Source organism: Triticum aestivum, chromosome 7A (genome assembly GCF_018294505.1).
Source record: "Triticum aestivum cultivar Chinese Spring chromosome 7A, IWGSC CS RefSeq v2.1, whole genome shotgun sequence".
Classification (NCBI taxonomy): Eukaryota; Viridiplantae; Streptophyta; class Magnoliopsida; order Poales; family Poaceae; genus Triticum; species Triticum aestivum.
This window is the reverse complement of record NC_057812.1, coordinates 11,558,399-11,572,797: the sequence shown is the minus strand read 5'-3', so window position 1 is coordinate 11,572,797 and position 14,399 is coordinate 11,558,399. Positions and strand designations below refer to the sequence as shown.

At 41.8% G+C, this 14,399-nt stretch overlaps 1 protein-coding gene, 1 long non-coding RNA gene and 1 pseudogene across 3 annotated transcripts; 2 read left to right on the top strand and 1 right to left on the bottom strand.

The window, feature by feature from the left end:
* Nucleotides 1-173: 173 nt before the first annotated feature.
* Nucleotides 174-1,191, top strand: LOC123152245 (F-box/kelch-repeat protein At2g43270-like; annotated as a pseudogene).
* A 124-nt stretch (nucleotides 1,192-1,315) lies between these two features.
* On the top strand, nucleotides 1,316-3,488 carry LOC123152244 (uncharacterized). Its single transcript, XM_044571839.1, has 2 exons — nucleotides 1,316-2,901; nucleotides 3,222-3,488. The coding sequence occupies exon 1, from the start codon at nucleotides 1,810-1,812 to the stop codon at nucleotides 2,785-2,787; it is 978 nt and encodes a 325-aa protein (XP_044427774.1). The 5' UTR covers nucleotides 1,316-1,809; the 3' UTR covers nucleotides 2,788-2,901; nucleotides 3,222-3,488.
* A 4,557-nt stretch (nucleotides 3,489-8,045) lies between these two features.
* On the bottom strand, nucleotides 8,046-11,684 carry LOC123150927 (uncharacterized). Of its 2 annotated transcripts, none has more exons than XR_006475422.1 (5): nucleotides 11,144-11,684; nucleotides 10,224-10,511; nucleotides 9,610-9,743; nucleotides 8,704-8,729; nucleotides 8,046-8,258 (listed from the first exon to the last, which is right to left on the bottom strand). It is a non-coding gene; the product is annotated as an uncharacterized lncRNA (long non-coding RNA). The 2 variants fall into 2 exon arrangements; XR_006475421.1 differs by having other exon boundaries at nucleotides 10,224-10,382.
* Nucleotides 11,685-14,399: the final 2,715 nt, after the last annotated feature.

The following is a 14,399-nucleotide window of genomic DNA, read 5'->3' as shown; positions in this document are numbered from 1 at the left end:
AGGCAACAAGTTCCGAGACAAATTCCAAGTGTTGTTACCAAAAGTTCGAGTTAGTTCCCATAGATGGTGAAGTTCGAGTTAGTGTCTGACTCGGTTTGGAATCTATCGTGGGCATATATAAGCACAAGATTAATAATCAAATCAAAGGCTTAATAGAAGGATACGAACGCAGCCACAACTTGGTCCTCGCGTCCTGACGGCTTCGGCAGCCAACACAATCGGCGAAGATGGCGTGTCTGCCAAACGAGCTGATCGTGTGGGAAATCCTAGTTCGTCTGCCCGTCAAATCACTGTGGCGGATAAGGTGCGTCTGCAAGGACTGGCGCGACACCATCTCCGGCGATCCTTCCTTCGCTCAGTCGCACCTCCACCGACTTCGCAAGCAAAAAGAAAAATACCATAGCCTGCTCATCGCACCACGTGTCTATCGCAAAGTGGTCGAATCTAGGATAGACCGGTATGAGGTCATCAATCCGGGATTGTACTTGTGGGAGGAGAGCCGGCAGCATGCCTCGACCCTCTTACATGACACCTCCTCGTTCCCTGTGGAGGAGACGCGGATCAGGCACGGGTTCGCACACTGCGATGGACTTGTGTTGTTGCCGACTGAGGATATCGTGCGCGTGCTCAATCCAACCACACACACCAAGTCCTCGAGCTGCCTTGGAGCCCCAACAGCATCGCACCGCGCCGGTGTCGTACACACAAAGGCCACCAGGCGTTTGGCTTTGGTCGCAGCCATCGCTCCAACGCCTACAAGGCCGCTCGCTTCTTCTATCGTGAAAAGCGTGCCATGGGTGGTATTGGGATGGAGGTGTTCACTATCGGAAAGGACCACTGGCATGAGACGGCCGCACAACCACCGTACCCATTTCTAGTAGGGCGAATTGCCACCTTCTTCAAGGGTTCCTTGATCTGGATAGTTGACCAACACTCACTTATGTATGAATATGATCACTTGGTTTTACATGATCGTGCACGTATGTCGTGCTTTGTCTGGTTTAGCCTCGAGGACGAGTCATTTAACATCATGACGGGTCCTCCACGGCTTGAAGGACCCGACTGTTGGTGTGTAGATAATGTAATTAGGTGAGTCTATAAGGTCTAAAATGTAAATTGTACAAACAATATATAAATCAGCAGAGAGAATGGATTGGGGTGGAACGATCCAGAAATTCCCCAAATGCTCTTCACACTCCCTCCAATCCCTAGTTCAAATCCCTCAAATCTCAGATGATTTTCAACATGGCATCGGAGCAGGTTAATCCTGTGTGATTTCGACCTTGGTGACGGCTAATTGCGGTGCTGTGTCGCCGTGATTTACGGTTGTGGGCACTTGAGCTGCGTCGTTCGCGAGCTGCTGCCGAGACCTGCGACATCATCTCCAAGCTACGGCACCGAGTGCTGCGCCCAATCTAAGGTAGCCTGTTGACTGCCTCCCGGTGCATCTGTGCTTACTCCCTGTGCTGAGAAGTGGATGTTGTGCTGCCGCGGAAAAATTGCTGGTTGCCGTTGTGCCGTCTCTCCAAGCAGTAAGCTGTCTTCTGTACTTCATTGATTAGTGCAGCCGGTACTAGTACTTGTGGCTGCCGTTGGAGAACCGTGATTAGTGCAGCCGGATAGCTCATCTTTGCCTAGTGGCCGGATTAAAATACTTGTGCAGTCTGTGTGCATTTGAGAGCAACCTGCACTAGTATATCTGCTTGGCTAGTATCTACTCTGCTTGTACTGCCTGTGTGTTGTTGTTAGTGGAGATCTGCAAAAACCAAGTCCTGTGTGTCTGGTTTTTTCTTTGTGTGGCGGTAAATCATGGCAGATCCAACAAAGGGGAAATCAGGGGATACTAGTGTGGATAAGTTGTATGAAATTTTAAGCAAAGTATTTGAGCAGCAACAACAACAACTCAAAGTGGTTCCTGAAGCTGTCAAGTATGCACTTGAGCCTAATCCAGTGAAGTTGGCTGGACCGGGCAATTATATCAGCTGGGCACGGCATGCCCAGTTAATTATGAGTTCTCATGGCTATGAAGAATTGCTTAGTGCCGATGAAGAGAAACTGAAAAGTGGTACTATCACCAAACAGATCAATGATAGAGTTTTGGTGTGGTTATTAGGAAGCATGGAACCACCGATACGAGAACAAGTTGAGACTTTGACCTCTGTATTTGAAGTGTGGAAAGCTTTGGAGAAGCAATTTTCAGGAAAATCAAATAAGATGCAGGCTACTCGCATCATGCACGAGTTGACTAACTTGAAGCAAGGCTCAAAATCAGTGACTGAGTATGCAGGTGAGATGAAGAGATTGTATAGGGAGTTGCATTATTACCATCCTTTTCAACCTGTTGACAAGAATGATGTGGCTGTTCACCATACCTGGTTTGAACCATTTGTGGGCAAGCTCTTTCTTGATGGCCTAAATCAGGAGTTTGATCTCCGCCGCCAGCTAATATTCTCCAAAACTGAATGGCTAAGCCTTGATGATATCATTTCCAGTGTGATTGAGGAGGAGACCCGTCTTGCTCAACCCAATGAGCATGTTCAAGAAAAATCAGATGCACGTGCAGCCCTATCCATACAAGCTCGTCGTGCTCCTAAGACCTTTGCTAAAATAGATAAAAGCAAACTATTTTGCAACCACTGGAAAAGGCTTGGACACACAAAGGATTCATGCTTTGAGCTGCATGGTTATCCAACTTGGTGGGAAAAAGGAAAATCTCAGCCAGAGAAGGTCAAGGAGCTCATAAAAGACAGGCGAATCTCACTACATCCAAGAGGGAGCTACCGGTAGTAGATGTGCGAGCTCTTGAGGATTTCACCTCCAAGATTAGACTCTCAGAAGACTTGTCTTCCTTCCAGGATTCCTCTAAAGCTGAAACTAGTTTGCATGCCACTTCACTCCAAGGTATAACACCTCACCAGGCCCACAATTCTACAATGCAATCAAAATCTTGGATTATTGATACAGGAGCTACCAATCACATGACAGGAGCTTCAAATATATTCACTTCCTATACACCTTGCTCAGGTAAGGACAAAGTACGTGTAGCTGATGGATCCATGGCACCTATCACGGGACGTGGATCTGTTAGGTGCAGTAAGACATTGTCCTTACCTCATGTCTTACATGTTCCTAAATTTCCAGTCAATCTCTTGTCAGTTAGCTCTATTACTGAATCTCTCAATTGTAGAGGTTTGTTTTATCCTACCTGGTGTGCTTTTCAGGAGCTAGAGACAGGGAGACTGTTGGGGACTGGGACCGTGCATGATGGACTCTACTATCTTGATGAAGGGAGTGATGAAGTTGCTTTTGCATCATGCTTGTCTCCTAGTCAAGAACTACTACTACACCATCGCAGGCTTGGGCATCTCTCTTTTGCTGCATTGTTTCGTATTTACCCCTCACTTTTCAAGTTGTGCCCTAGGGAACTGCTTGTATGTGATGCTTGTGAATTGGCTAAACATACAAGAGGTTCATATCCTAGTATAGGATTAAGAAGTGCCAAACCATTTGAAATAATTCACTCAGATGTTTGGGGACCCTGTGAGGTTCGTTCGATCTCTGGGCATCGATGGTTTGTAACTTTTATCGATTGCTTTAGTCGTTACACTTGGCTCTATCTCTTGAAGCATAAGAGTGATGTGTGCTCAGTTTTTAAAGATCTATATGCTCTCATTAAAAATCAACATGGGGCAACTATTAAAACCTTACGTTCAGACAATGGTACAGAATACATGAACCAGGAGTTTGAACAGTTCCTTGTCTCAAACGGCATTGAACATCAAACTACCTGTGTTAACACTCCAAAACAAAATGGTGTTGCAGAGTGTAAAAATAGACATTTGCTTGAGGTTGCACGCTCACTTATGTTTACAATGAACGTGCCTAAATTTCTTTGGGGGGAAGCAATAAAAACTGCAACATATTTGATAAACCGTATGCCTCTTCGGGTTCTTGGCCATAAGACTCCTGCTGAGTGTCTCTTGAAATCTAATGATTTTGTAGTTCCTCCAAAGGTCTTTGGGTGTGTTTGCTTTGTGCATGATTATAGGAACTATGTTGGAAAATTAGATCCCCGTGCTCTCAAATGTATTTTCATGGGTTATTCTCCCTCTCAAAAGGGTTATAGGTGTTGGTGCCCTTTGGAGCACCGTTTTTTTGTGAGCATGGATGTGACATTCCGTGAACATGAATCATATTATGGCTTAACCAGTGACACTGGCATTGCCCTATCTCCACCTGAAGTGCAACAAGAAGGGGAGGGGGATAATGAAGGCTCTCCATTAAGCCCTATTCTTGTTTCCACTTCGGATGGTTTACCTACTCTAGATAATGCTCAAAATCAGGGGGAGGACACAAATAGTGATGGGTGTAATCATGGTTCTGGTCATGGAGACATACAAGATGCAACAGGAAACTCTTCACTTCCTTCACAAGATGGTGAGCTTCACAGGCATGAGGATCCAGGTACTAACAATAATCCCTCTAGTCTAGTCGCTCCTATTAGCACCACAAGGCAGAGCGATAACCAGTTATCTATCCTTGCTCCTGAAAATGACCTACCTATTGCTGTGAGGAAACCTACTAGAAATCGAAATATTCCAGGACACCTCAAGGATTTTAAACATGATATAGCCAATTTCATTTCCTATAAATATTGTACTCCACCCTTCAAAAGCTTTATTGCATCTTTAGATTCTATCTCCATACCATCAAACTGGAAAATAGCTATAGAGGACCCAAATTGGAAGGAAGCAATGCTTGATGAGATGAAAGCCTTGGAGAAGAATGAGACTTGGGAGCTTGTGGATCTACCACCAAGTAAGCAACCTGTAGGTTGTAAGTGGGTCTTCACTATTAAACACACCCCCGAGGGCAAGGTGGAGAGGTACAAAGCCCGCCTTGTAGCAAAAGGCTACACGCAAACATATGGAATCGATTATGAAGAGACCTTTGCACCGGTGGCAAAGATGAATTCAGTAAGGACACTTATATCATGTGCTGTAAACCTTGATTGGGATATTTACCAGATGGATGTGAAGAATGCTTTCCTTCATGGTGATCTCCAAGAAGAAGTATACATGCATATACCACCTGGATTTGAGTCAAGTCAAACTGTTGGAAAGGTATTGCGCCTACATCGTTCTTTATACGGCTTAAAGCAATCACCACGTGCTTGGTTTGATCGGTTTAGACATGCTATGCTAAAGAGGGGTTATCTTCAAAGTAATGCTGACCATACGCTATTTTACAAGCATACTAATGGCAAGGTTGCAATCTTGATAGTGTATGTCGATGACATTTTGATTACTGGAGATGATTCCAAGGAAGTTGCAGATCTGAAGTGTCATCTTGCACATGAGTTTGAAGTGAAGGACTTGGGACAACTAAGATATTTTCTTGGTATAGAGGTATCACGAGGGTCAAAAGGTATTTTTCTCTCGCAGCGAAAATATATCTTGGATCTGCTCAAGGAAACAGGTATGCTTGGTTGTCGACCTGCTGCTACACCTATTGAGCAAAATCATCGGTTATGTAGTGATGCTGGGACACCAGTGGATCGAGAGCGCTACCAGAGACTAGTTGGAAGGTTAATATATTTATCTCATACCCGTCCAGATATTGCCTTTGCTGTGAGTGTAGTTAGCCAATACATGCATGACCCAAAATCAGTTCATATGGAAGCTGTAAATAGGATCCTACGGTATCTTAAAGGGTGCCCAGGAAAAGGCCTCTTATATACCAAACAAGGGGACTTGCAAGTTGAGTGCTACACTGATGCTGATTGGGCTGGTTCCCTAGATGACAGGTGCTCAACATCTGGTTACTGTACATTTATTGGAGGAAACCTAGTTTCATAGCGAAGTAAGAAACAAAGTGTGGTGGCTCGGTCTACTGCAGAGGCCGAGTTTAGGTCTATGGCTCACGGCATATGTGAGTTATTATGGTTGCAGATTCTCCTAACAGAGCTGCGGTTGTATAAGTACAAGCCTTTGATGTTGTACTGTGACAACAAAGCTGCCATTGACATTGCAAATAACCCCGTTCAACATGACCGTACCAAGCACATAGAAATTGATCGTCATTTCATCAAGGAGAAGCTTGATAGAGGAATAATTTGCCTACCATATGTAACTTCGTCAAGTCAAGTAGCAGATGTACTTACAAAAGGACTCTTAGAAAAGACTTTTTCCATGTTTTGTAGCAAGATGAGTTTGTACGACATATTCACCCCATCTTAAGGGGGGGTGTTGGTGTGTAGATAATGTAATTAGGTGAGTCTATAGGGTCTAAAATGTAAATTGTAAAAACAATATATAAATCAGCAGAAAGAATGGATCGGGGTGGAACGATCCAGAAATTCCCCAAATGCTCTTCACACTCCCTATTCAGAATACAGCGTAGCTGAGTTGAACGGTGAGTTAGCCGTCCTTCGTCTAGCGCCCACCTATGGATCAGTTGAGATATGGATGTGCGCTGATGCGGAAGGCAACAAACCGCAACAGTGGGAGCAACACTATGCTTTTGGCTTTTCATCTTCTGTTCGTCTGCTAGCCACATTTGATGATGAGATAGTGTACCAAGGCGGATTATCAGATCTTCAGCGTCAAACTAGTCAAGGAGATAATATTATGGTTGACATGAATAACTTGGCGTATTATAACCCCGACATGGGAACACTTGTTGAATACCCATGGTGGGACACGGAGGACTTTGATGTAATCTTTTTTATTCCTTCTCTAGTCCAAATCTAGTTAGCTTGTTTTTGCATAAGTATTCAGTTATTTGTCAGAAACACACTTCTGTTTTATGAGAAGACGCAGACATACACTTAATGGAAGAACAAGTGTTTTGCTTTTTATGGATTATTATCTAGCATATACCTAGCTTATTTCTGGCACATGTATCTTTATTTTTTGTGGTTGATTTGTGCTTTTATTGGGAGGAATTTAATGTTCACAATTCTCCTGAGCAATTTTGACAAAACAAAGCTAACAATCGGTTCAATGTTGTCTGATAAGTTCCACCAACTAAAATTTTAGCGTCCTTCTTTCCTTGTGTTTTACCAAATTTCTCCTTTGCGAGGTTTAGGCATCAATAATTAAATCATGACTCCTTTATTTTGAGTTTCCATTTGATTTAATTAGTGAAATAAATATTCCAAAATACAATCTAATCATAGTTGGATTTAATCATGCTTATGGCTAAAATAACAAGCCTTAGAAATTAGAAGAATTAAATGGTAAATTTATAAAAATCTCGATAGCTTTTTTTTTTGCGGGGAGCTTCTAGCTGGCTTATTGCTGGCTATGTAATCAGCATGGACCGTCGCTGGTATTTCTAATAGAGTCCTTTGCACGACGTAAATTTTATGGACTTATATATGATTTCATATGGGCTTGCATGATGATGAGCTTCATATAACTAGGTCACTCTTAACAGTTTCTGCAAAATATTCCTTATTTGGTTTGCAGCCGAGGAGCACGCCATGCAAGAGAAAATTGAATTCCCGGCACGGTCACACGGCAAACGAAACGTCAGATTTGAGGAGTCAAATTTCAAGTGTTGTTACCAAAAGTTCGAATTAGTTTAGAGAAGGTGATCTACGTGTCCGACTGAGTTTGGACTCTATCGTGCGTATATACGCACAAGATTAACCAAAGGGTCTGTCTAGGACTCATCTAGATGTGACATTCTTATGTCACATCTAAATTGAAATCATCATCTGTTTTTTTGTTTGTTTGTTGTTTTTCCTTTTTATTATTACTAGCAAAAGGCCCGTGCGTTGCAACGGAAGAAATAGTCCACAAGACCATGTAATTTGTGAACACATGGCACAATATTCTATCAACTAAGATGAAACTAAAAGATAAAATGAGCAAAGCTAGAAGATTAATATACATCTCCAGTGACGAGAATAATTGTGCAAAGCAAAAAGGAGAGCAAGGTATCAACAGACTTAGCTTGATACCACATCAATTAACACGTCTGAAATTTGATCCTCAAACGGACCAATCTTGAAAATATTTTGTTGTTGAATAAATATGAATCGAAGGAATCAAACATATAAAATAATTCTAAGCAATTAAGAATCTACAATTGACACATAATCGTGCTGCTAATAGAAGAATGACCATCTTCTTAAACAAATTTCAGAATGAAAGATATTAAATGGGGAACTTCTGGCTTCTGAGATGATGGAACTGGGTCTTCTCATACTGCTCAAGTACATCCTTACCTTCTCATTTAGGACCTGAAAGCTGAAAAGAAGCAAAAAAGAAAGTCAAATCTGTGGTCATTGAATTTTTTTACAATGTAAACCAAAAATAAGTCTTCCCACAACTACCTTATCAGAGAACTTATATATATTTGAAGGTGTGTCTAGAAGACAATTAATCAAGTCTAACTGATGGATAGCGTTTTTATCAGAAAAGTGGTTATTTCAGTCAGGAACTGATAAAAATGCATCCTATGCTCCAAATGGAAGGTAAATGCTGCATTTCGGAGGAAACGGCATTCCAAACATGTTAAGAAATATGAATATAAGCGAAATTTGGAAAAATATTAAAGATGATTTTACTATTCTTGGAAGCAAGATAAGTTCCTTTGGATGTAGTCGAATTCATTTATTGTCCAACATTATAGTGTTACTAACATGTCTACAATGTTAACTAAAATGCTAACTAAGTGGCAACTATTCTGTACCTTGTAGTTGTGTTTTCTCGAGCTCACTGATGACAAGGGAACAACACATGTGACAGAAGGAGGGGGCAGGGAGTTTAGTACATAATAAGCATTCGAAAACAGTCTTTGATGTAAATACACAAGAGATTGGAATCTACAATGTTTAAAGATGGTAATTTCAAAAGGAGTAAGAGCTCGAAACCAGAAACATATGGAGAAAACAAGAGCTACACAGATTTTCCATGGTCAACCATTGAGAAGTTTAACGCCTGAGAGAACTGCATGCACTACATCTGCAGAAGATCTACATTGATCACGGGGAGGCACAACCAACATACTGCTAAATGATAATATGCAGTAAATAAAAGTTAGTAAAATATGATTTTGGTTTCACATCCATCTTCTGTAAAGCAGCGGCTCCTGCCATCAAATGCTGATGGGGAGACTCTGACCTGTGAATGTCCATTACTTTCTTCCTTAATAGCTACACAAAATGTGTAACAGATGAATAGGGGCAGGTTCTATAGCAAGACAAACCAAGAGGAACATCTAGCCTACAATCATGTTAGGAACCGAAGAAATATAGCTACTGAAACATATTATTATTTTCAGTCAACTTACATATATAGGGTGTAGTTTTTCCCCACCCCATCTTTACTAAAATGAAGCCAACGAAAAACATAAATAAGTTCAGGTCTGTGTGAATGAACACACAGCCACACACATCAGGAAGCTACCTACATACAGACCAAAAATACCAGCCGCATTTCGCTAGCTACTAAGCACCGGTACACAGGATTTATCTTATCACTGATCTAAAAATTTATGCTTCCAGTCAGTGATACTGCTCAACAGGGTCTTTGCTCGGCCCGAACCAATAAATGGAGGTGCCAAGCTAAATGGGATATAAAAAAAACAACATCGTACCTCAGAATCAGTAACCAAAGACCATTGGCTAGATGGAGATGGAGTAGCAGCAATTCCCAGAAATCTACAAATCTGCTGGTTTGATCTGAAGGTATTTTCTAATTTTTGGAAGCAGAAATCACATGAAAAGTCACCTAAAAAGGTGCATCATAGGAACTTATAGCGAAAGCTGAAGAGATGAGAATTCTGGGCAGCAAACATGCCCGTGCATTGCAACGGGAGAAAATAAATAAGAACGGGAAGTATCGCTAGTGATTTCAGCCATCTTAACCATTGAAGAAACTTTTATAAAATGAGATAATTCTGATTGAATCCATGTGAACCCAAAATAAAACTATCCTTATTATGGATCAGAGCAGCAGGACATATGTTCCTTTATTGAACAACAAATATCATAAGCACATTCCAATTTGGGCCATTTCATGTGCATTTTGGTGAAAATATTAAAATGTCAAACTAATGAATAGAGGGTTAAAAATTGTTTTCTGATAAATATGGCAAACTAATGAAATTATGAATACAGTGTTATTTATCTATCATCTCTCAATTTGGAAAAAAACATCAAAAGAGGTTACAGATTGGAGACGATAGCACAACAAAATTGAAGGTCTCACCTAGTTGACAAACGAAGGGAACAACCAAGGGCGGGTGATCCTCTTGGATTCCAGATCAATAAACACAGCGTGGTGCTTCACTACGTTCGCCCCAACTCAAGGGAGACAGTAGATCCATTAGAAATTCATTCCTCCTTCCTGTCGCAACTCCACCTTCTCCTGCAGCAACAGCCAAACCCTAAAACACCGAGCTCCTCTGCATCTCAGCGGGAAAGATAGAGAGAACGGATTGCATTTCACCAGCACACTTTAGAACAGGAGTTGATGGATGGCGTCTGGAGCCGAACCCTAGTAACAATTGTGTATTATTGATTGGCACAATCAGAACCTAACTAACAACCACCTTTCAGTTTCAGTAGATCTATAGATGTTGCATCCCACTTCACGTCCTAAGATGGTCTAAAAAATTCACGTCCTAAGTGAACAGAAGCACAAAGGCTTCCATTAACAAAATAGAATTTTCATAACAAAATCTCTGCTATAAAGGATGCAACTATGGCGAAGATATGCCTACGTGTTTACCTTACATCATCAGAAGTTCAGAACTGATGCTAGATTTATTTTTTATAGAGACATGCTAGATTTGATAATACAACAGTATTACATGCCACATGATCCATTTGTGCAACGTCTGCCCTCCAAATCTTATTTAAGTGCTGGAATTAAAAGTGCAAAGTAGTGGGACATCGCCCCCCCACGCATTGAAATTTTTGGATATTAACAATATGACTTTAAGGGGGTAAATCCTCACTGAACAGTAAGCTCCCATGCTAATCTAATAAAAACAATTGATCAAAATATGCAGGTTTGGCCCCTATCACAAAGCTACTACCTAATGTGCCTTATTGGAATATAGTCTGCCACAATCAAAAGATGAAATAAACAGAAGCAACATTGCATTAGGGAGGTTCATTGCGTACATTCCAGATGTACTTGGCGACGACCATGGTAGTCTCGATGGTGAGGGCCAGAACCTTCAACCCGGATGCTCCTCCGGACGCCCCACACCCTTGCTGACACCGACTTCGCACGGATGGCTGACTTGTCCTGCACCCTGATTTGGCACTGACAAAGATTTTACTTTTAGGAAACAAAGTTATCCATAATGTGAAAGCACTGTAATTGTGCGGCATAGCAGAAGGACATTGACTTTCTGCTTGCAGATTTATCACCTCTAGAAACGCTTGCCAAATTGCCACAACGATAGAGACCCAGCCAGATTAGTGATCTATCTTAACTCTCAAGTATTAACTTATTAAATGTACAATTCAGATGCAAGTGCAGTAGATTACTGCAGTTCAACACTAAATGTACAACCGACAATTCAGATTTTAGAGGGCAAGCACTGTAGAATAGCATATGCGACTTCACATCGGGTCCCTAAGGTGTCGTGCAGCCACTCTGCGGATCCGACAGGCTCAGCCACGGTATGGAGCACACGTACCTCCATATCCCGATAATCAACATCATCATGACACTCGGAGATGCCCAGGCAATTCTGAACCTGACATCCTGACCTGATGGCTTAAGATTTTTCTGTTCTTCAATCTCTACATCCCAAATCAATTCTGGATCATCCAAACAATAAAACGTTAGTAAGTACTAAAAGGGAAATTAATGACCAAATTCGGATCTTTCTACATGTATTAGACATGCAAAAGTACTGATTGCACATGCATCAGATATTTGCATACTTGGACGGACTGGTTGCATCAAAGATAATTAAGCTCTCAGTGTTAGAAAGTATAATGCTTATATACTGGTAGAATCAAGTTCCTCAAGCATGGTGTTGCAATATTGTTTCTGGCGTCTAGCTCGTCTTCCCATCGTCCTCCACATATGCTAGTTAAACCAAAACAGTGGAGATAAGACAGCAAGGAAGAGGGTCAGTGTTGTACCTCATTGCAATTGAAATAAATCTAATTCGAAACTGTTAGTAACCACGAATTGCTCCAAACTGCATGAAATAAGAAAATTAAATTACTCATATACAGAATGATTAATATTGGTCATGCAGTCAGCTGAACAGAGAATAGCATGTTGTACACGCAAGATAACAAAATTAACACTAAGTAATTGTAATGATCAGAAGCAAGAACTGCACACTTAATTTAAAGGAAAAACCTCAAAATCCTAGCATTGCCGTAAGATCTCAATACACGTTCATAGGAGAGCTCTAGCTACTTCCTTCTCTTTTGTGGGAAGAGAGCTGTCTATTCTCTTAACTACAATATTCAGCATTTAACTATTTCATAAGCATCAAAAGAAACTGAAGTTTGTAACCAAACATGTACATATTCTTCGGTTCTGTATTGCCCAAACAATTTATGGACTAAAATGCACGTGAGCAAACGTACAACTATCTTTGAGTTCCTTGCAGATTGTAAAAGAAAACAAAGACATAACATTAAGATGGTAGCTAATTTGCATTGCTAATGGAAAAACAACATGTGTGTGTAATGAAAACAGATTGAACTGGACATGTGTTGTCACCTCAAGGATTTGCCTTCTGAACAAATTCAGCAAAACAGATTACTTGGCATATAATCACCCAGTCGCTCCCAAGGTCCAAAATCACATGCAGTCCTCCTGCTTAGTTGCTGATTGATGGATGAGATGTTGGCGGAGGTATTGGCTGGTGAGGGGCGAGCAAGCGGCCTCCATGGCTGTTGCCCATGGCGTGCATGTGGTTGACTGTGGGGCTGCAGCAGATGGCGCCGGCGACGTGCAGCCACGGTGCTGCACAGGCGAGGTGGGGGAGACACGGGAGGAGGCACAGGAGACGGCGGCCGGGAGCTGCGCAAGAGGCCGGTCATGGCGGCGGTCGGACGTCGATCCCGTAGCTCCTGAAGATTTCCTCTTCCGCCTCGGCATCCCGCTCCTCGACGGCGATGAGGGCACGAAGGTCGTTGATCTCGGCGGCGAAGCGACGGAGCTCCATCTGGACCTCGGCCTTCTCCTTCTACAGGCGCCACATCATGGCCATGGCCTTGCTGGCGGCGCTGGCCGCGGCGAGGCGCTCCTCCTCCATCTCACCCCACAGCGCCCGCGTCTCCTCCTCCGCCTCCACCCTCGCCGCCCTCCCGCCCCTCTTCCTCCCCGTCCATGCCCCCGCCCCTCTTCTCCCCGCCCGGCATCCACATCACGGAGCGCCCCCACCCCTATTCTTCCCGCATCTGCTCGGGAGGCGTTTTTTTCTTTTAACTCGCCCATACCGGTTGACTTATTATTTGGATTGCGGGTTGAATACCTACAACTATAGGGTTTTTTTTCTGCAAAAATGACGACGTACGACCAAAAGCGATCCCTGGTTTATTAGTAAATAAGGTAGAGATATCGACTGGGCCTTGTCTTTTCTTTTTGTGTGAACAACGTGCCCATAGCACCTCGCATAGGCAAGGCCTAGCGTGCCTCACACCTGTCACACGCTTGCTCACTCTACGTCCTGTAGCTGATCGTACGTAGTAACGATTTGTGTTTTGTATTCCTTTTGTTTCTTTTATTTTCTATTTTTTATTTTTTATTTTAGGTGCAGTTTTTTGTCAGTTCTAATATATGTTAAAAATTAAAATACACACTGATTTTTTTTTTGCATATACGGTCACCATTGTATGCAATACACACTGCACAAATTCTAAAATTATGGTGAACATTTTTATAATACACATTGAACAAATATTTAGTATATAATGACCTTTTTCTAATATACATTGAACTTATTTTCTATGTATTGTGTATGTTTTTTTAACATATATACGATGAACCTTTTACAAAATACTCAATGAAAAAATTAAAATGTACGCTGACTTCTAATAGTAAATAAAACAATAGAAGAGGAAGATAAAAAACCGGTCAAAAAACTAGAACAATGTTCACATATTAAAAAATGTATGTGGATTTAAAACAATCATGAATATGAACATTGTTTGCAAATTCGAAACATGTTATTTTAAAATGAACCCTAGTTGTGTATCATAGCCTCATAGGTGGAGGTGCAACTAAGAAAAATATTAATCGGGCCTCCAGTTGCGTATCAAGGGTGGAGTATAATAATAATAGGTACTTCAGAACATTGTTACAGGAGTAAATCACCTCTACAACTACAAAACATTTTTGCAACTGGGGATCCTCGACAAACACCCCCCCTAGCTGCGAGTCGATGCTCGACATGCAACT

Coding starts and splice junctions, on each gene's coding strand:
- LOC123152244 (XM_044571839.1), top strand. CDS start 1,810: ATGGCAGATCCAACAAAGGGGAAATCAGGGGATACTAGTGTGGATAAG.